The 23,043-nt window shown below is 36.2% G+C and overlaps 1 protein-coding gene across 2 annotated transcripts; it reads left to right on the plus strand.

Annotated features, from left to right (window-relative positions):
* The first annotated feature begins 856 nt into the window (after nt 1-856).
* GL2 (HD-ZIP IV family of homeobox-leucine zipper protein with lipid-binding START domain-containing protein) lies at nt 857-10,614 on the plus strand. Of its 2 annotated transcripts, XM_086418187.1 has the most exons (11): nt 857-995; nt 1,090-1,373; nt 2,785-2,902; nt 3,829-4,023; nt 4,844-5,224; nt 6,430-6,531; nt 7,441-7,650; nt 7,769-7,943; nt 8,998-9,269; nt 9,362-9,448; nt 10,168-10,614. In XM_086418187.1, the coding sequence occupies exons 1-11, from the start codon at nt 918-920 to the stop codon at nt 10,546-10,548; spliced, it is 2,283 nt and encodes a 760-aa protein (XP_086274313.1). In that variant the 5' UTR covers nt 857-917; the 3' UTR covers nt 10,549-10,614. The 2 variants fall into 2 exon arrangements, with proteins under 2 accessions (XP_086274313.1, XP_086274314.1); XM_086418188.1 differs by lacking the exon at nt 6,430-6,531.
* The last annotated feature ends 12,429 nt before the right edge of the window (nt 10,615-23,043 follow it).

The following is a 23,043-nucleotide window of genomic DNA, read 5'->3' on the forward strand; positions in this document are numbered from 1 at the left end:
TTGAAGAATTTATTGTTGATCTTAATTTTCAATTGAGGAATTACAAGTTAAATGGTTGCATTTATAAATAATTATCTATTTCACTAGATACTCATATTTTTTTCCCTTTAAAAAATATTAATCTATTCAACGGTAACCAAGGAATAACGGATGTTTATTGGGTTAGTACTAGTTTTAAGGATCTGATACGCGAAATCAAAATCATGAAGAACAGGAATTGAGATTTTATGTAGGTTTCAATTCTGAGTATATGTGGAACCAACTCCTTGACACCCTTAGTTGTGGCCAGGTGCCCCTACCCACATCTCGACATGCTTGTCGAGGATCTTGTAAAGGCCTAAACTCAACTTCATGTAGTTTACTCTCAATTTGAGTTCGAGACAGAAAATTTTATGTTATTGACAATCCTCGATGTTAGGATCCAAACCCAATCCAATAAGAATCGCATCAAGTTTGGATTAGATCAAATCCAATTTATCATGAGTCCTTTTGGATCAGGACATGATTGATCCATAACCAATCCAATGGACTATCAAATCAGAATCCAAATCCAAAGGTATTAAAATGGAACGGGTTGGATCCGACCCATTGACAACTCTACTTATAAATAATCCCTACGATTCTTCTTCTAACAGCTAGTATGGCTTAAGCTCAATAACCCGTTAAAAATCGGCTCAAACTAAACTGGTAAAGAAACTAAAAAAGAAAAATTATTCCCATTTCATCCCCTGTTTTTAGTCGGTTAAAGGGTAAACCTACAAGTTTGATTTCTCACAATTATCTAACGGTCAACAACTACCGGCCAATATTATTCCCATTTCATCCTTTGTTTTACATCCTTAAATCAAATATACCCCACACACACTCTCTCTCTCCATTTATACCCCTTTAAAACAACCCTCTAAACTTAAGCTAGTATGGTTGTCGACATGTCGAAGCCTCCCACTTCTCGAACCAAAGATTTCTTTGCTTCTCCAGCTCTATCCCTAAGTCTTGTGAGCTTCTTTATAACCTATTTGCTTTTAATTCAATTGGGTTTCTTTAAAATATAGAATTTTTATTTTTTTTATTGAATTTTTGTTGTTGTAGGCTGGTGTTTTTCGAAATGCGGGTGTGGCGGCATCATCGAGTATGGAGGTTGAAGGAGAAGTAGAGAGTGGAGGAGGAGGAGGAGGCGGCCCAGAAGTAATGGTGGAGATTAGTAGTGAGAACAATGGAACCAGACGATCCGAGGATGATGACGACGATGATGATGGAATTCAAGAAGAAGGAGATGGAGATGGTGATGATGATGAAGATAAGATCAATAAGAACAAGAAGAAAAGAAAGAAGTATCATCGACATACTACTGAGCAAATTAGAGAAATGGAAACGTAAGTAATTTTATGCTTCACTACTGATTGATCATTAAATCTACCGATGTATATGATGAAATAAATAAAAATAATAATAGACTAATTATAATCTGATGTATGTTTTTTTTTTTTTTTTAATTTACACCCCCTTGACATGACAGTTACAGAATCATAAATCTTTTTCTTGTATATCCCAAGTAAAGGATCTATGGTTGTGTGATGAGAGTGACTATTACCAAGAAAAAAAAAAAAGTGTCAAATTATCACGACTCGACCTACTCAAAAGACTCTTCAGATGTGCCATGTGCTAGAATCATAGATATTTTTTTGCCTTGAGATACACAATTGCACACATTTATGGAGATGTGAATCCCGAGGTATAAAAGTTTTGGTTCTAGCACATGCCACCTCAAGAGAATATTTTGAGTATGTCGTGTGAGAAAATTAGATTATCATGACTCTTCAAAATAGTAAGAGTCATGATAATTTGACTACCCCACATGGCACACTCAATCGACTCACTTGATGTGATTAATTTGGAAATCATAGATTTGTATGCCTCGTGATACACAATTTTCTCGGGAAACACATTTTATGAGGAAGTGCAATTTTGTGTGCTTGTCACGACATGAGATTTGATGAGTATGTCACGTGGGGGAGTCAGATTATCACGACTCCTCAAAATAATAATTAATCAAGAAATCACACAAGATTTACATGGTTCAGCTATGCCTATGTTCACTATATTTGAGTTGGGACCCATGAAAAATCGCTACTTGGAGTACAGTCCCTTTTGTCAATAGAATACAAGACATAAACAGAACAAACACACCTCCACCTTTTGATGGATCTTTGCGATATCTTTCAATGTGAGTACATGTTCCCTTGACCCTAGTCTTCTTTACTAGAATAATGAATAATGACCTTCGACATGTAGCCAAAAACCCTTCCCAAACCAGTCATCTTCAACGTCTTGTATATAGTTTTATTCCCCTCATATTTAACATTTACATTTTATCTACTTTAACCTTCAAAACTCAAAAATATAACAATATAAGATTTTTGTGGAAGTAGAAGATGATTGAATTTTTTATAAGAAAAAACAAAGGTTTTGCAATGTTGGAAGGTGATGTTGAATAGATTAATTTTTTTTTCATATATGTTGAAGAGTTTGAAATTGATATATATTTTTTATTATAGAAAAATCAAAAGCTTTTTACTAGAGGGTGAAGACGAGGGTACTTAGATCATTTTCACAAGCGAAAGACCTATGTCAAGGGACATGTTATCAGTTTAAAAAGACGGGGGTATCTCAAATATTCAACCCCCCCTATATGCTTTATTTGACATTTTTAAATACTTTACTTAATTTTTTTTTTATAGTACTTTAATTAAAATTATATTTTGAGAGTTGCATAGATTCTTGCAGGCTATTCAGAGACTCACCTCATCCAGATGAGAAGCAAAGACAACAAATAAGCAAGAAATTGGGCCTTGCTCCAAGGCAAGTCAAGTTCTGGTTTCAAAATCGCCGAACACAAATAAAGGTACACCCCATATATATCTCTCTATGTTTCTTGTTTGGTTCAACCTTAATTCAATCTCTCTATCCCATGGTTTTAAAGCTCAATTTCGCATCTCGTCTCGTTTCGTCCAGGCCTGATACTGAGTCGTCTCGGATGAGTTTTCCGATATATTTGCGATGTCTCGTTCAAAAAATAAAAAAATTGAACGTGAGATATTAAATCTCGGTAAAAAAAAGTGACTTGTGAGTTGGTCTTGTTCAACTCCAATACTGAGTTAACTCAGGCGATACATCTCGGTCTCGGATGAATTTTAAAACCATGCTCTATGCTAACTACATATCTCAATAAACTTTCAAATGATTTTTTAATATAACAACAAAATCTTATTTCAAAGATATGCGATCCGATAAACGAATCATGTTCCTCAATTGCACTTTGTTCAAAGTCGAGTGTTTTGTCATTGGAAGTAATTTCATATCTACTTTCATTGTCTCCATGTAAATTCTTTTGGATCTTAACCCTAAGGGATTGGCCTAGTGCCAAGCCAGCCTTTGATAAACTCTTCAAGAAGGGTAAGTCAAGTGGTCGAAACCCCACGAAGCAATGAATTCCTTGCGGTCACCCTCCAGGGTCTAATTGGCTCTCAACTCAATCAATTGCACATAGGACTTTCCCTAGGGGGTGGTGTGTGCGATCGTGGGATTAATCTCACCTGAAGGGTGAGGATACCTATGATAAGGAAAAAAAAAAGGTTCTTTAGAATCTTGGTCTCATTATTTTAAGACCTTCAACTTGAAGAGGTTTCTACCCAAATTTTGAAATGGGCAGCAGCTTCAAAGTTTTTTTTTCCTAATTTTATGAGTTGGTATATTACAAATTAGAATGTTGGTGTGATAATAAAAACACTCATTTCTCAATAGTTTTGACTAGTAAGATTGTTCTTGCAGGCTGTCCAAGAGCGCCATGAGAACTCACTATTGAAATCGGATATGGAGAAACTCCGAGAAGAGAACCGAGCTCTAAGGGAGACGATTAAAAAGGCATGTTGCCCTAATTGTGGCTTTGCCAACTCTAGCCAAGACTCTTACATGACCACAGAGGAACAACAATTGCGAATCGAAAATGCAAGACTCAAATCTGAGGTTTGTACTGCTTAAAATTAATCGTTAAGTTGCTAATCATTAGAACACAAGATCCAATGGTTTGGAATTTATCTTATTTCAACCACTATGAAAATTATTTAGATTCCAACTAGCCTTACTTAATAAGATTTCAACTCTTAATAAAGGTTGTCGAGCTCACCTTGTGGCATCCAAAAACATGATTTGATGCCACTAGGTTGTAGAGGACAAAATTCTATAAACTTTGAAAACAAAATTTCAAAAAAAATGTTATTTTTGCCGTTGAATATTAATTTTAAATTTAGGAGTTCCATGGAAGTTTGGTAGCCGTCCATTTTCAAAATCTTTGATCAATCCCAATTTTTTATTTTTTTATATTTTTATATGAGTTTTTCCATGAAATCTAGAGGAGTTTGGATTGCCAATGTGGTAATCCATTTGAGCAAAATGACCCTTAGAAAGATTTTAACTCTTACTAAGTTATCCTCATCTTCAACATCTAGATTCTATCTCCAACAACATTTCAAACTTCAAGAACAAGAATGGGATTTTAGGGTGGTTGAAGAAGATGGCTTCTTGGGAATAAAAATCAAGGGATTTTCGTGAGGTTGAATAGGTTAAATATAATTTGGGGTTTGTCAAGAATTTTAAGAGGTTGAGAAAAGGATATTTTGGTCATTTTTTGTTAGTCTCTCATAGAAGACCGTGATAAAAGTGGGGGGTATGTCATTAGTTTGAAACCTGGACCTAGAGGAATACCTCAAAATTAACTATCCTTTTTAATTTATTAGAGTAGTTGTCATTACAAGACTCCTTAACAATGGAGGATTTCCAAATGTAGGTAAAAAAATTACGAGCTGCAGTGGGAAAATACCCAACTGGGACAACGTCACCTAGCTCGTCATGCTCGGCGGGAAATGATCAAGGAAGTAGAAGTTCCTTGGATTATTACATTGGAATTTTCGGGCTTGAGAAATCAAAAGTTTTCGATGTAGTTAACCAAGCCATGGAAGAGCTCACTAAAATGGCTACTTTAGGTGAGCCATTATGGATCCGAAGCGTTGAGAGTGGTCGTGAGATTCTTAATTACGATGAGTATATTCGTGAGTTTTCACCTCGGAAATCAGGCAATGGAAGTGTAAGAAGATGCATTGAAGCCTCGAGGGAGACGGGAGTCATCTTCATGGACCTTCCTAGGCTAGTTCAAGCTTTTATTGATGTGGTAAGTAAGATCTTCACATTAATGAAAAGTTCAGTTTATAATATATTTTAGGACTATCAACGGATGCTTATCGGTTCAGATACAGCAATATCCAAATTTGAATCCGAATCTAAATCTGAAGTTTTTATCTGATATTCGAATTCGAATTCGACGGATGTTCTAAAATTCTATCCGAATTCGAATCCAATTAGAATTCAAATAATTTGTATATTAAAAAAAACATAATTTTTCCTTATCCAATTGATTTTTTATTATTTAAAAAACCTATTATATATTATACTATGTATATAATAAATAAATAAAATAAAATAATCTATATTATATATTATTTTGAATCGGATATTATCGGATTCTAAATGTTAATATCCGAATTCGAATCCGATATCCAAAAATTTTAGATAATATCTGATTTTTCAAAATCAAACTTGAATCGGATTTGAATTTTCGACTATCCATTGACACCCCTAATATATTTCTTGTGGAGATGAATTTGGGCCTAAGATTTAGATGATTCGGGCTTTGTTAATTTTGATTAGGTTAAAACCTAAAGAACAACCTAATTGGGTTCAAATTCAATCTCAAAAACTTCTTATATGGGTGAGTCTTGGGCTTAAGTTTTGCTCAAAAATTTATTAGGATAAAGCCTTGCCCAACCTAACTTGATTCAAATTGTGATACGGAAAAACGTCTCATCGGCGACGTAAATGGGTTGGACTTTGTATTTTCTAAAATCTGATTAGAATAAAACCTAAAGTCCAACCTATATCGATTAAAATTCAGGTCTGAAAACCTCTCGTGGGCTGAGTAAATGGATTAGGCTTGGACTTGTTCGGAATCATAACAAGATCAAGATGTAAAAAAAAAGAACACAAGGATTTACTTGGTTACACGGAGGAAAGGAAGATCAATCCACTATCAACGATAAAGATAGGTCACAAGCTCTCTAACCTCTGAAGTCCAACATAACTTGTTTCAAATTCAGGCCTGAAAGTCTCATGGGCTGGTTAGATAAAGCATAAAGCCCAATCAAATGAGATCCAAAATGAGGCCCAAAAGCCTCTCATGGATTCGCACGTTTTCTCGAGGTTTTCGAACATTCCTAATGGGGTGCTTGGAATCCAAACATACTTGTTTATCTTCAATTGATAAAATACAAAAATATTATAGTAGCTTAAATTCTTTTGATCATCGATATATTTTTGTAGAATCAATGGAAGGAAATGTTTCCTTGCATAATCTCCAAAGCAGCCACCATTGATGTAATCTCAAGTGGTGAAGGCCCCAATAGAAGTGGAGCTGTACAACTAGTAAGTACTAAACATTTCCTCCCAAATTTGTTTTTGTGTGTTTGCAAAGGGGACACAACATGAAAAAAGGCCATACTCGATGGTCTAAGGCCATCAAATTTCATAAAATTTGACGGACCGAGGCACCAAAATTTTCATTGTTGATGGGTCGAAACCATCAAATTAATGGAGGATTGGAGAGATTCGAAGGTTCTAAGCCGTCGAGATTCGATTACTAAAATCCGTGGGCCTTGGTTCGTTTGACTGGTCTAGTACTACATTGCTAGTCATGCTTTGTTGATTTAAAATAAGGACCGACTACTTGTAGATCAAGAGTTGTCTAGTATACCATAGCCTAGAAAAAGTAGCCATTTTTTTAAATTGAAATTTCTATATTTTTCTTACTAATTGCAATCATACAGATGAAATGTAAAATTATCAGAAAACTCGTCTGAGATGACTCGGTATCGGGCCTAGATGAGACGAGATGCCAAACCAAGTTTTAAAACCATGGATCACACATCTTTTACATTTTTTTATTTCTTTCCCAAAGCTCTTTGATTTGGGTTTTAATTCATGTTCTTAAAGCTCTAAAGGTTGGCTATAATCAATTCTTATTTTGAGTTTTCTATATCTTTAATAGGTGTGTTATATACATGGTTTTAAAACTCGCTTTGACGGCTTGTCTCGGACAAGTTTTTTGATACGTTTGAGACGTCTAGTTCAACAATGAGAAAAATGAACGTGGGTTTTAAATCTTGTCCGATACATTAACTTGTCCATCCATCTTATCAAGACGACTCGAGCAATACGTCTTGGTCTTGGATGACTTTTGAAACCATGGTTATATACAATTTCATCATTGGGTGTGCTAATATAAGGTCTCCAAAAGTTTGGTACATCAACTTCTTACCCTAGTATTGATTTCAGATGTATGCAGAGCTACAAATGCTCACGCCATTGGTGCCCACAAGAGAGATTTACTTCGTCCGACATTGCAAGCAACTAAGCCCTGATTGTTGGGCTATTGTTGATGTCTCCATCGACAAAATTGAAGACAACGTTGATCCCACCCTTGTGAAATGTCGCAAACGACCTTCTGGTTGCATTATAGAAGATGAATTAAATGGCCATTGCAAGGTAAATATGCTATAATTTAATATGAGGTTGCAAATATTTGCATTTGTTACTGAAAATTAATATTTGAATGATTATTTTCTTAAAAAAAAAATAAAAATAAAAATCCATGCAAATGCAGGTGATATGGATAGAGCACTTAGAATGTCAAAAAAACCCGGTTCACAACATGTACAGGTCTATTGTTAACAACGGTCTAGCATTTGGAGCAAGGCATTGGATGGCAACATTGCAACTTCAATGCGAGCGTCTCGTTTTCTTTATGGCAACTAATGTTCCCACAAAGGATTCAAGTGGTGAGTTTCCCTTATTGTTTGTAAACTAGACTGAACCGGTGGTCCAACTGGGTCTGACCAGATGTCGTGATAAAATTGGTTCGGTTAGTAATTAAATTTGTGAATGATATCTTATAATGAAATTAAATGAAGGTAATTTAGGAAAAAAAAAAGAAAAATATGTATAGTGGTACCATCAATTTAACCAGGATCCGACCAATTTGACATAGTTTTGGTTCAATCATCGGTTCGGTTTTTAAAACATTAGTTTCTATTTAACGTTGTCTTTATTTGCTAATTTGTTATTTTCTTTGGTTAATATTGAAGTATTCTTCAAGTTCTGGTGAAAATCAGATATATCCCTTATGATTTTCAAACTGATGACAATATCCCTCCATCATCAGTCATCCATGAGAGACTAATACAAAATAATCAAAACGTTCTCACATTGAACTTCTTGGCAATAATTTATTATTATTATGATGACAATGATGGGATTCTGGATCGTAGGGAAACCCTTGGGTACTTGCAATACCCCACAAACCACACACAGATAATCCCTTTGGGTGGCTAACGAGGGGGATTGAACTCAAGACCTCTCTCCCTTTTTGAAGATGCCTTGGCCATTGTGCACAACGCTCGTTGGTAGTTATTATTATTAAAGCTCTTCAATCTTAGTCAAAAACCTTTAAATTCTCTTCCAAAAACCCTATTTTGTTATTGAGGCTTGAGGTTGAAAATGAGGGTAAAAAATTTACCCTAATAGTTGAAGACAATGGGTTTGGCTAGAGCTTGGAGATAAGCATAGTTTAATTCTTGTCTATTAGTCTCAAGTAGAAGGGGTACATATGTCATCATTTTGAAAGTCCAGGGTATCTCAAACATAAACTAAAACCCAAAGGGGGTATGTCAAATTACCTTCTTTTAGCAAAGAAAAAAAAAATGTGGCTCTTCCCTTGTAGTTGGATTAGTTTTTTGAATTACATTTTATAAGATATTTTCAAAATCTTTGGGATAAGGCTTTCTTCTTGTTTTTGCTATATATATATATACTGATAATATTATTGAACCTTAGGGGTTGCCACATTAGTTGGAAGAAAAAGCATTTTGAATTTAGCACAACGGATGACATCGAGCTTTTGTCATGCCATTGGTGCATCAAGCTACAACACATGGACCAAGCTTTCGACAAAGGGGGGCGATGATTTAAGGGTGGCTTCTAGGAAAAACTTGAATGATCCAGGAGAACCTCAAGGGGTGATTTTATGCGCAGTTTCGTCAGTATGGTTACCTATTTCTCCCCATACTCTCTTTGATTTCTTAAAAGATGAAGCTCGAAGGAGTGAAGTGAGTTTGAGTTATTTCTTATATCTCTTAAATCCGTGAAATATTATTACCCGTAATCTATCTTACTAATGATCTTCTTGCATAAATTTTAGTGGGACATCATGGCAACCGAAGGCCCAGTTCAAAGTTTTGTAAACTTGGCAAAAGGACAAGATCGTGGCAACATGGTAACAATCCAAGTGAGTTCTCTCTTCTATATATGCTTTAGTTTCGCTTATATATGGAGACTCTGGATCTGTTTGGAAGCAAAGAGTTATGTGTATTACTGAAAAGGGATAGAAGAAGAAATATAATAAAGTTGGAAGGGTATTCTTAGAAAGAAAAAGAAGGCAATGACAATAAAATCAAAATTTTCCATTGATATTCATAAGAAAATTAAATCCCAACCCCTCTTTATTTAGGGATAAAGGTAGTTAGGGTCCACCATTGTGTTTTATTATTAAATATTAGAACAAATCTTATCCTGACCTCAGCCAAACATCTTTTATTCGACAAATAGTATTTAGAGAAATCTTACTAGTGGTCCACATATGGATGCACACCACTTGATCTTTAGGGCCCACCAAGTCTTCCGAACATTTTACACGATCTAGTCTAAGTACATTCTACATTGACAAACAACCTAACATTGGAATTCTAATTAATTCTCATTGTCAACTTTCATAAATTCAACTTAGAGAGTTAAATTTCAAAAGTTTTACTCTCTGACATTCACTCCAAAACCAAACATACCCATATATGTGCCAAATGTCATGAATCATTCATCCACAACATCAATATTACCAGACTAGATAAATTTTGATGTTTTTTTTTTTTACTTTTATTGCTTTCGCGTTTTGATCTAGGATTTGTTGAATAATATAAGCTCTAAGTGACAATATGTGTTTGTTTAATCTAGACGATGAATTCAAAAGATAATAATATTTGGATACTTCAAGATACTTCCACCAATGCTTACGAATCGTTGGTTGTTTACACTCCTGTGGACATTGTTGGAATGCAATCGGTGATGACGGGGTGCGACTCAAGCAATGTTGCCATACTGCCTTCAGGATTCTCAATTCTTCCAGATGGGCTCGAGACACGACCCCTTGTGTTCACCTCTAGGCCAGAAGAGAAAACCATGGATGGGGGATCCTTGCTTACCATAGCATTTCAAATCCTGGCTATTACCACTCCCACAGCCAAACTAACAATGGAATCTGTGGAAACTGTTAACACTCTTATATCACGTACATTGCAGAAAATTAAGTCAAGCTTGCAATGTGAAGATGGGTAAAAATTAATCCCATTTTTACAATATTTATTACCTGTAAAAGTGATTATATCCAATTCCTTGATTAGAGATACTTGATCTAAGAATGAAGTGTGAAGTCGAGCCATTGAACCCTTAGTGACAAAAATCATCGTTTTATGAAAAATTATGATTAATTCATGATTCATTCAATTCGTAATTTAATCCCGATTCATTCATGAAGTTTTGATAAATTCATTTTATATCATTATTAATTAATATAGTTCTTATGTTATTATTATGTCTACTACCTGGTATATTTTTCTTATACATGATTTACACCCCAAAAGTAGAGTGCAAACCAAGTATTTTTATCACAAACTCTCCTTATCATTATAATAAAGATTAGAACTTCAAAACAAAACAAAACGCTACAACATAGACCAACAATCATTACAAGTGTCACCATTACAAGTGTCACCATTAAAACAAATATTCTAATCGTCATCAAAATCTGAATCAATTTCATTGTCAACAGATTCAATAGAATAAGTGGGTCGCGAAGAGAACAATTGAGGATGTGCATCCACTGTTTTTGCAAGCACATCTTCCCTAACCCAACTAACATCAGCATCATCATCTCGTTCCAAAACCCGTAAGTGTTGATTTTTGAATGACCCATTCTCCCAAATCACATCATCATCTTCAATATATTTGCCATTCATATCAAATAAATCCATTGGTTTAGTCTTGATCACAATTTGCCAATCTAGTTTAAGTGGATTTTGCACATAAAAAACTTGCTCTGCTTGAGATGAACACCACGTTTATCTCTACACTGGGGCATTCATTCTACACCCATCTGGTAGGGCATACCACAGGCACTTTCTCCAATTTGGTTCAAGTAGCAGACCGGGTCGAGGACGGAATCCGAACCGGTCTAATATTTGACTTCACAGCCCTAAGCACAGCAACAGGGACTTCGGCACTCAAGAGACCAATGCCATTAGTCAAGAAAAAAGATGAGCCTCACGTCAACAATGTACAACCCAGCCAACCTATCTTTATTCAAGCACCAGTTCAAAGGCCATCAAGGGGCAAGCCATCGCCAACCACTTAGCCGAGCATCCATTGTCTGATTATGAACCATTGAAGACAAACTTTCCTGACGAAGCCATATTGCTCACTGAGATTGAAGACGATGATGAAGAACCGGGCTGGAAAATGTACTTTGACGGGGCAGCAAATCATAAGGGAAACGGAATAGGGGCAGTCTTGATCAAACCAGATGGGTCTCACGTGCCAATTGCAATCAGATTGAAGTTCCAATGTTCTAACAACGAGGCTGAATACGAAGCATGCATAGCAGGGTTGAAAGCGGCACTGGATCTCGAGGTAGATGAGGTCGATGTTTTCGGAGATTCAAGCCTAGTAGTCTATCAGACGACTGGAGAATGGAAGACTCGAGAGCAGAGATTGATCCCTTACCATAAGTATCTAGAGGAACTAAGCTCACGCTTCGATAGAATCTCATTCACTTATATGCCGAGAGCCAAGAATCAATTTGCTGATGCACTAGCAACGCTCGCTTCTATGATCAGTATCTCAGAGGACTTAGTCATTGACCCTATTGAGATTGGACTTCAAGACGAGCCAGCTTACTGCCTACCTGTCGAAGTCGAAGAATCTGAAGAAAAGCCTTGGTACTCAGACATCAAAGCCTATCTCGAAGATCGAACTCTCCCATCGGACGCAACATCAAATGATCGAAGGACTATTCAGAAGCTAGCAGGCCAATTCTTCCTAAGCAATGGCATTCTGTACAAGAAATCACATCATGAAGTCTTACTCCGATGTGTGGCAGAAATAGAAGCAAAACGACTTATCGAAACCGTACATGGTGGAGTCTGCGGACCTCACATGAATGGTCACATGCTTGCTAAAAAGATCATGAGAATGGGATATTACTGGACAACAATGGAAAGTGATTGTTATCAACACGTCCGTAAATGCCATCTTTGCCAGATCTATGCCAATAAGATCAACGCGCCACCATCAGAATTGCACAACATGACTACTCCCTGGCCCTTCTCACTCTGGGGCATGGACGTTATTGGACAGATTTCGCCAAAAGCTTCAAATGGGCACCGCTTCATCCTAGTCGCTATCGATTACTTTACGAAATGGGTAGAAGCAGCTTCTTATGCCAATGTCACAAAGAGCAGTGTTCTGAAGTTTGTCAAGAACAATATTATCTGCAGATACGGACTTCCCAGCGGGTTAGTGACAGACAACGCCAAGAACTTCAAAAACAAGGACATGATCAAGATGTGCGAAGACTTTCAAATCACTCATCACAATTCTGTACCGTATAGACCCAAAATGAACGGAGCAGTTGAGGCCGCCAACAAAAACATCAAAAGAATTATCGAGAAAATGGCAGTCACTTACAAAGATTGGCACAACATGTTGCCTTTCGCTCTTCATGCTTATCGGACTTCGTTTCGAACTTCAACTGGGGCAACTCCGTACTCATTGGTGTATGGAATGGAAGCAGTCTTACCCGTCAAGGTTGAGATTCCCTCCCTCCGAATCTTAAAAGAAGCAGAGTTGGATGAAACAGAATGGGTTCAAGCCCGATTTGATCAACTAAATCTGATTGAAGAAAAGAGCCTTGCAGCCATTTGCCACGGACAGATTTATCATAAACGAATAGCTCGAGCCTACAACAAGAAAGTCAAACCTCGGAATTTCTCACCAGGAGACCTTGTCTTGAAAAAGATTTTGCCAATCCAAGAAGATGCTAGGGGAAAATTCAGACCAAATTACGAGGGACCATTCATTGTGCAGAAGGTGATGACGGGAGGAGCCTTGATCCTTACAGAAATGGACGGACAAGTCTTCCCTCAGCCGATCAATGCTGACACCGTTAAAAAGTACTACGCTTGAGATCTGACCCTGAGATGACGAAAGGCCATCTTTGCTATCCCAAACAAACTATCTAACCCTAGTCAACCCCTTTGAGCCATCACATTCATTTCTTAACCCAAGACCGGGGCAAGTCAACGTTATATATATATATATATATAAATAAAAAAAAAGACAAAAGAAAAGAAAATCAAAAAGTCAAAGTACTCCTGGCCCGCATGAGGATAAACTGTGAACGGCTAAAATACAAAAAAAAAAAAAAAAATTCAAAAATTCAAAAAAACTCGGACACTTGATCTGAGCTCGACCCAAATCTCCAGCCTAAACAAGTTCGAGAGACGCTGGGAGGAGACATAGATCACCTTTTCGAAACAAAAATAGACGAACCCCATGTCTAGCCCACCTTAACTCTTTTGTACCTTTCTACTACACTCAGCCTTAGCCAACACTTCGTCCCATCAAAAGTCCTTTTGGATCAGGGAATGTTCTAAAGCATCATAACGACGGTGGCAGCACCAATGATCTTGCGACTTGGTCCGGACCCCAAAGTCTTGCTAGTCATTGGGAGATTCGAGAAGGGAGTCAAGGTCGGATAGTCGAAAAAAAAGAGTACTCGAAGTGTAGAGTAATTGATCTCACGGCTCAACTTGAGTTGCCGAGCCACGAACAGTCGTCAGCAAACTCGAGAGGGGAATCTAGATTTGTTACTCAAGAAAGAGTACCACTACAAGAGTAGAGTCGCCGATCTCGCAGCTCAACTTGAGTCACCAAGCCACAAAGACACGGAGGCTCCAAACAAGATCTGTAATGAAAAAATCCAAAAAAATACAAGCATAGTCTGAAAGGGCATAGTGAAAACCCGAAAGGGCACTATGAGTAAAAAAATCAGATTATGGCAAGATCAAAACCACCGGCACGATGAAAACCCAAAAAGGCATCGATGTGCAAAAATGTGGAAACCGGGTCTGGTGAAAACCGTAACTGGCACCAGGGGCAATAAGGGCACAAAAAAAAAAAAACAAAACAAAAACAAAAAAAACAAAAAAACAAAAAAACAAAAAAACAAAAAAAAAACAACTCCTGGCCCGCATGAGTATAAACTGTGAACGGCGAAAAATTTCCCAAAATCCTAAGTCCCATTGCTCGATCGATATTCACCCAGTACTGGGGCACTGGGGATGACTCTAAAAAGAGCCTGAGAACTGCTGACATCTATGTCCTCAGTGGTTGGCAAAAGCACCAATATCATCGAGATAACAAAGGTTTTTCAAAAAGTCTTCATATTTTGGATCTACAATATCAATTCGACAAAGATAAATCACCAAAAATTCAAATACTTTCAAAATTACTATTTTGGCTAGTGATGAAAAATCTAGGACTTACTCAAACTTCATGTTTTTCAAAGCAATAGATATACCTGAGGCCAAGTAAGTAAAAAACCTATTTTCTTTTCATGAAAAAAAAAAAATTAATAAAAAAAAAATGTTTGCCCATCATGCATCTCGACGAGAAAAAGAAAGAAAGAAGCAAATCTCTCTCCTAAGGCACGAATTCGGGCAACTTTCCCCATCATCACTACCTCAGCATCCAGAACATCATGACTCACTAGGTAAGACGCAAAGGCATCAGAACAGGGACCATGAGCAAACCTCCCCCTGAGATCACTCTCCAGGCCTACTGAGGGGAACCATTGTGGGTACATAACCTTAATCATGCTGATGAGATTCTAAAGATGAGTACATTCAAACATTCTCGAGGGGGATTGAGCCAAAACCATTTGGATTGAAGTCAGAAACTCCTCGAGAAACTGCCGTTGTTATCATGAATCACATTAACCTTGTTGAGATCCTTATAGATGTGAATCATTGACCCATCGTGTTTTCTAGCATTGTTTCAAGAGCAACGACTCTTGAGGTCGTATCAACGGGCTAGCAGAAAACTACAATGGAGCCCTTCAAGTGATGACAGTAGAATTTCAAGTCCCTCCACCTCTGATTTCGACTTGAGAGAGTTTTTTTGTAAGGTATTGTAAACAACATGCCGAAGGGATTAGTATGTGGTCCAACAGCAAAACTTTATCTTGGATCAGTGACAGCTGTTAACAACCATATTGCATGTGGTCCAACAACAGCAAAACTCTCTCTTGGATCAGTGACAGCTGTTAACAACCATATTGCATGTGGTCCAACAACAGCAAAACTTTCTCTTGGATCAGTGACAGCTGTTAACAACCATATTGCATGTGGTCCACAACACAGCAAAACTCTCTCTTGGATCAGTGCCAACTGTTAACAATCATATTGCTTGCACCATTGAGAATCAAATGCATCATTACAAAAAAAAAAAAAAAAAAAACAAAAAAAATCAAAAAATAAAAAAATAAAAAAATAAAAAAATAAAAAAATAAAAAAATAAAAAAATAAAAAAATCAAAAAAAAATCGAAAAACAGCATTTTTGCAAAAGCTCAACTCATTTGTCTAAGACTTGTTAGAAAACCCCCGTTTCAAAGTTTTTCTCCAAACTACCACAAATCCGAGACCTCACACGAGCTCCGCGCCACGAGGTCGAGGAAATCAAAACGCTCACCCTGTCAGACCCCGTGCTTGGGTAGCCACTTCTTACCATCAAATTCATCAAATCAAATCAGTGTTTTCAAACTTGTCTGAGCAAAATCCTCGGGCCTGTACAAATCAGGGTTTCGTCTATTCTTTGCAGTTCTTTGCACGCAAATCCTGCAAAGAGGGGCCTGTAGACAGACCCAAATTTGACTGGCCCTCGATGCAAAATGCCCCAAAAATCGTAAAAATTGAAATGGGCTCCGAAGCCTAAACCTACAATAATCCAATGACTTTCATCATTTATTTTTCAATAAATGGCCCAAGGCCTCTCATGTGGCCCACGGACCAAATCCCTTACCATCATTCTAAACAAACTCAACCCAAGTCCAAGCCTATTCAACCCAATCCAAACTAAACCCATCACCTAAGCCCATCTAAATTAACCCTACCCATCAAAATACAAAGCCCAACCTACAACCTAAAATCCAACCATTCTTTAACCCAACACATTACCCAAGCCTAATTCTCTACCCAAGCCAACATCACAACCAATCACCTAATATGACACATGTCATTACCCCCGGCCACCTCCCTCATCCAACCAACCAACTCCATTACTTCCCTCCAAAAATTAATTCAACCCATAACTCTACCCTAACCTATCCTATCCATTCTCTCAAATCAAACACTTATAACCTATCACCCTCCCCTAATCTACTCCCATCATTTCCTACAAAAACCATCTCTACAACCTACACCTACACCCATCCTCTCAAATCAAACACTCATCCTTTCCCATCAACTCATCTCCACCCTTCATTTCCACCCACTTTGACACATGTCATCATCTCCCTCACCCTCCCAAAATATCATCAACCACCCTCTTTAATCCTCCATTCTCTTAAATCAAACACCACTTAATCACAACCACCAATTAATTACCCCCTTTAAACAATCTCATCCTCTCAACCACTCTCATCATCAATTCCCCTCACCAAACACTCAACCTAAATGGGTTGGGTTGGATCCAACCCATTTGGGTTGTAAACAACCCATTTAACCCCCCTTCCCTAAATACCCTCCAACCTCCATCAAATTACACCCACCCTTCTCTTAAACCCCATACCATTCTATCACTTCTCAATCTTTCACCCAACTCTACCCCTCAAAATAACCCACAACCTCTATAAAAACCCCATCACTCTCAACTCTCAAGCCCTAATGAAAAATCCCATATCTAACCCTCCAAAAGATTAAAAAAAAAATCACTCTCTCCACCTTTCTCTCTTAACCCATCCTACTACCTCTACTCTCAACTCATCTCAACTCTCAACCTTCTCTCAAATAAATCAAGCAAAGAAAAGAAGCTAAGGAAAGCCAAAGGAAGTCAAGGAGGGTTCAACAAAAGGACCATCCCCTCTAACCCCCTCTTCTACTCTCCCCTTTTCCCACATTTTTGCACACACCACTATGGTCTAAATCACCAAAGGGCCCCTTCTTCATAAGGGTGCCCTCAATGATTTGAACCTATATCGAAAGCCCCTCACACTTGAGGGCACATATCAAATGTTTTTTTTATTTTCATTTTCTCTATTTCAAAAAATCGAATCCGAGGTTACCACATTACGTGGATGGAGTAGGGTGCCTAACACCTTCCCTACTCCATAAATGGACCCCCTTACCTTGAATCAAGGTTGGACCAAACATGCATTATCCAACGAGAGTCAACAAAAAATGTCAAAATGACATGTTTTTCAAAAATACAAATTCGGGTGACCATTCACACCCATTTCCAAAAATGAATGGTGGCGACTCCAAAACACCCCAAAGTAGAGGGATGTTTTCAAAATGTTGAAAATCCCGTGTCCACACAACCTATATATCTAAACTAAATAGCTCAAGGATCACTATTGAGCAAAATAAATAGCAAACAAATAATAATATTGAAATGAGGAAAAAGATAAAAAAGAACAAGCATTTATCTTGGGAGAAAAAATATGGATTAGGTTATCAAGTATGAGTTTTGTTATGAAATTATAAGAAAGTCACTTTAAAATACAAATGTCGTTTTAAAATTGAAATAACAGATTTTTGATTCTCTACATAATAATTGTTAGTTAGCCAAGTTCACACCAAGTCAAATATTCTCAAAACATGCCTACCTATGTTGGTTTCTTGACCTTCTTCGGACTGTTCTATAAAAAAATTAAATATCACTGGACCCTATGATTTGCTATTCTATTTAAATTGATGACTTATTCGGAATATTTATCAAAGCAAAACCATTTGTCTATTATTGATGTCAACTTTGGAAGGTTCTCAATGAGAAACACTTCTATTCTTATAGAAATGCTTCACGGACTACAAAGTATGTGGAAATTTGCTTTTCAAGGGCTTAAAGGACTTGCTTTGGTCCAACTTAACACTCACATTAGCATTGTTTGTTTAGAAGAAATCATGGAATGACATACATATATCCACTAGAAGCAGATTTTCACCTAAAATAAGCAAGTTATTTAAGATTTTTAGTAATACAACTTCCAATAAAAGTTATAACTGTTACATATAATAATAAAAAGAAAATGATACTAAGATTTTCTTATGATAGAGAAACTTTTCTCATGTCTATTAATCTAAAATTACCCAATTATATAAAACAAAATCAAAACAAATTATGTAAGCATCATAACAAACCATCATCATCATCATAAAAGCCTTGCAAGACTTAATCGATCCCATATAACTCATTACAACCCATATAGTATGATATACAAATATGATTACACAATAAATATACTACAAAGTTCATAAGTCCAGTCTTTTGGGAATACTAAGGTACTTGCTACCTCAGTTGAGATTCCGACACTCATATCCATATATATGAAACAAAAAGTATAGCAAGGGATTCTGATAGTCCAATATACATGAAAATTTGTTTGATAGGCATTCCTTAGAAACTAGTATAACTACGACTACGGAAATGCAAGGGATCTCTTCAGCAAGTTGGAAGATAACACGCACAACAGTGAAAATCTGAAGAAATGGAGATTTGATTAGTAATGTAATCATATTATTTGGACTACAACATTTAGTTAGTATTGTAAGCATATTTGGGCATGCTTAGTTGTAATCACATGAGATCCATGTGATTTGATTAACTAGGGATGTGTCATGCTTCAAATTATAGACTTGAATCCATGTGATTTGATTTCTCTCATCATTCAAAATTTGAAATGAACTTCTATTTAAGTAAAATGAATGCTATCAAGAATTACAAGGCTTATTTATATTTCTCCTGAATGGAATGACAAACTTGAAAATGAAAATGACAAGAAACATTTAAAAGTAGACTGAAAAAATAACTCTTTTTTTTTATTATAAATATTTTCCTAAGTGTAGTCAGACAAGAAACATTTCCCCCTAAATTAATTTTCTCATGAGTTCTTTTTTCCATTGAATCTATATTCCCTTGAAAATAAATTCCTTGCAAACAGACCCTAGTGACTTGATGTTTGGGGATATAATCAAGCAAGAAGATGACTTTGGGAAGAGGGGTGGGTGGTGATTTTAGCCAAGTACAATTCACTGGGTGCTTGATTACAATTGCTGGAATAATTTTTCCATCGACGCAAGATTTTTTTATTTTTTATTTATAAGTCATGGAAAGAAGATATTCATGAACCTAACTCCCTCCAAAACAAAATAAAAAAAATGATTTCTCCTCAACATAACAATTATTCTATCAAGATTACCCTTTATCTGAAAATTTATTTTGCACAGGACCACTCCTTTAAAAGACCTTAAAAGGTGTTTGTTAGCCACTATGCAAGTATGAAGTTGTGCAATGCATGTTAAACAGAACAATATATATAGATCTAACATGCGTCAAACTATAAATAATATCAACATGAATTTGTAAATCAAGAACACTACAATCAAATGTTTCTAATTCCATTCAGCAGAAATATATTTCTACAATGCAATACTACAAAACATTCTATACGAAGTCGTACCATATATTTTCATAAGAATTTAGAACAGATTGATCAACACTACAAAACATTTCTAGGCAATACAAGTAGAATAAGAAACAAACATAATCACCTAAAAAATAAGTTATAAATCATTTTCAGCATAAATAATGTTAAAATATTTATGTAAAAACTATATAATATCTAAACGCCATAAAATAACAAGAATTCACAGCAATTATGCAATTGCTGTTAATCTTTAAAGGAACAGCAAATCTAAAATTGATTTGAGCATTTTGATATTTAAATCAATCTATAACTGAAACAATTGAAATCGATTGGATCTCTAATCAAACCAAAGTGGAAATCGCCATTTGATTAAATCGAACGAGAAGATACAGAGAGAGAAAGACAAAAAGACGATACCTCTTAGAAAGAGTAGATCAATTTTCGCGATTAATACCGAAAACCTTAGAATCCTAGTTGGAGAGGAGAGGAGAAGATACAGAGAGTAGAGAGAGTGAGATGATTTCGCCATTTTTTTAAAACCATTTCGTTAAATTGAATGAGCAGATACATACAGAAAAAGAGAGAAAGAGACGATACCTCTTCTCCATTAAATCGAATGGGCTGATACAAATTTTCGTCATTAGATTCTAAAACCCTACATAGAGAGCAGAGGAGAAGATGCAAAAAAAGCAGAGAGAGACGTTCGAATTGAATTGGTAATTTTCGCTCGATGTAGAGAGAGTAAAAAGAGACGTTCGAATCGAATTGGTAATTTTCGCTCGAAGGATTTTGGGAATTTTTCCATGGAGAATTGATTTGGTAGATAGGGAGTAGCGTAGGTTTAGTAAAAACACGAGCTTTAGCGATGGGAATTTTGGCCGTTGCTAAAATGTTGTCGCTAAAATCCCACGATTTTGTAGTGACAAAACTTATTGACTATTATATTTTATTTATGAAATATTTATTTTATATTTTTCATAAGTAATAACATATATTTTTTTAAACAAAAAATATTCATATTTTCATAGTTAATAATATATTTTTAGTTTTAATCCCTGAGTTTGTCACTATGCGTTAACCAGAGTTGTAAGTATAATAGATCGAGTGATTGTGATTGCAATTTCAATAGAATGATAAGTCTCCCTATCATAGTCTTATTGGGAATATTGGTGGGTGGGTGAGGTATTGAAGTAGAACAGAGCTTTTTTTTATAAGTTGTTCTGGAGTGACCTCAAGGTGTTATCTTATATCGCACATCTTGATGTGAAAGTGTATAGCAATCATCGATGCTTTTTCATTCATATCTCGATGAAAAACATCTATGGTTCCCATATGCTTACACGTCAAGATGTGCAATATGTGAGGTACAATCTTGATGGCACTTCAACATTATCATTATTTTTTAAATCAAGGAAAAGGTCTTGGTCTCACTTGGATCTTTCAATTGACACAAAATGCAATTGTATAGACTGGTAGAGGATTAATGTCTTATCTCAAATATGAAATATGGAAAAGAATAAAATAAAATAAAAAACTGTTGTTCCATTGATCAATGGACTATTGAATTGGATTGGAATAATGAAGTGCATTAATAACATTTGATTGGTACGTAAATAAAAGAATTAAAAGACTGAAAGATCTTAATATTAAGAGGTATCCCTCATCTATAGATGAAGTAATATCTTCATTTATTTATTTATCGTGGGTATCCCCACCCTTTGGGTGAGATTAATCCCACGGTCACACACACACCACTCCCTCGGAAAGTCCTACGTGCAATAGGTTGAATCAGTGGTCCACCGGACCCTAGATGGTGGCCCCAAGGAATTCATAGCTTCGTGGGTTATCAAACACTTGACCTAACCGACCTGAGGAGCTTATCAAGGTTTGGCTTGCCACTAGGCCAAATCCTTGGGGTTATAGATGAGGTATTTACACTGCATATGTTCTAATCGCCTCACTTAATTCTAGTTAAGTTCTAATAAAGTTTTTAATTATAACTCAGCCCTCAGATCGAAAGTGTTAAAAAATTTCATCACCTTAAAACTTGTCATCCATGACGATGATATCTCGCATACTCGGTTCTAGGAATTTAATTGATAAGATTCTAACTTGATAGATGGTAAGATGGGTGCCAAATCAGAGGATGGATAACCGTGAAATCCCACAATAATAGTAATTTTCGAATAAAAATAAATCAATTATAATAACTACTTTAACCATTTCCTTTTATCGAGGAATCTATTAACAAAATAAGCAACTTCTTCCACATGTGCCTGCCAGCTAGCTCAGTTGGTAAAGTCTTTGGGTGAGGATATCACATAACTAGGCTCACATCCCGCCAACACTGAGTTATTGAACTCATTAAAAACAAGCTTACCAACCAAAAAAACAAAACAAAAACTTCTTCCACATGTCTTCTATACTTGCAAGAGTCTCCACGTCATCCCTTGATTGCCGCATATTAAAACATGGGTTTCACACTCCATATTCTGAGAAATATTTATCATTTGAAAATAGGAAAAAATAAGTCTAATATAATAGAAGATAAGAAATAAGAATAGAGTAAGAAAAAAATGGGGAACAATGAAGAAAAATGAGCATAGGGCCCCATTGATACCTGAGGGTGTACCATTTTGTTTAACCATATAAATTTAATTTAAATCATGTATAATGTTGGATCAAATCCAACCCAATCTGATTGTTTTCGAATTGGTTTGTATCCTATTAGTGAGATTTTATTAAAAATCTTGATCCCGTAAAGGACAAAACCAATTCTTATTATATCGGCTCTAGGTCTGATTTGACCCTATCGTCCCAAATCGATACTTTTGACTAGGACTTGATCCGCTTAATTAAATTGGATCGGATTATTTTTTGAATGGGTTCGGATATGACTCATCATCACATAGTAGTAGGGGTGTCGATGGGTCTATTCTGGTTCGGTTCCTAAGGTTTTTAGAATCGAAACCATTATTTTTCAACTCCAATGTTAAAATTAACGGAATCGGAATCGCGAAAAATCACTGGTACCTATTGGTTCCAATTCTTAATAAACGGATGAGACAAAAAA

The sequence above is a fragment of the Akebia trifoliata genome, chromosome 12 (assembly GCF_017979445.1).
Source record: "Akebia trifoliata isolate Shusen 1 chromosome 12, ASM1797944v1, whole genome shotgun sequence".
NCBI classification, from domain to species: domain Eukaryota; kingdom Viridiplantae; phylum Streptophyta; class Magnoliopsida; order Ranunculales; family Lardizabalaceae; genus Akebia; species Akebia trifoliata.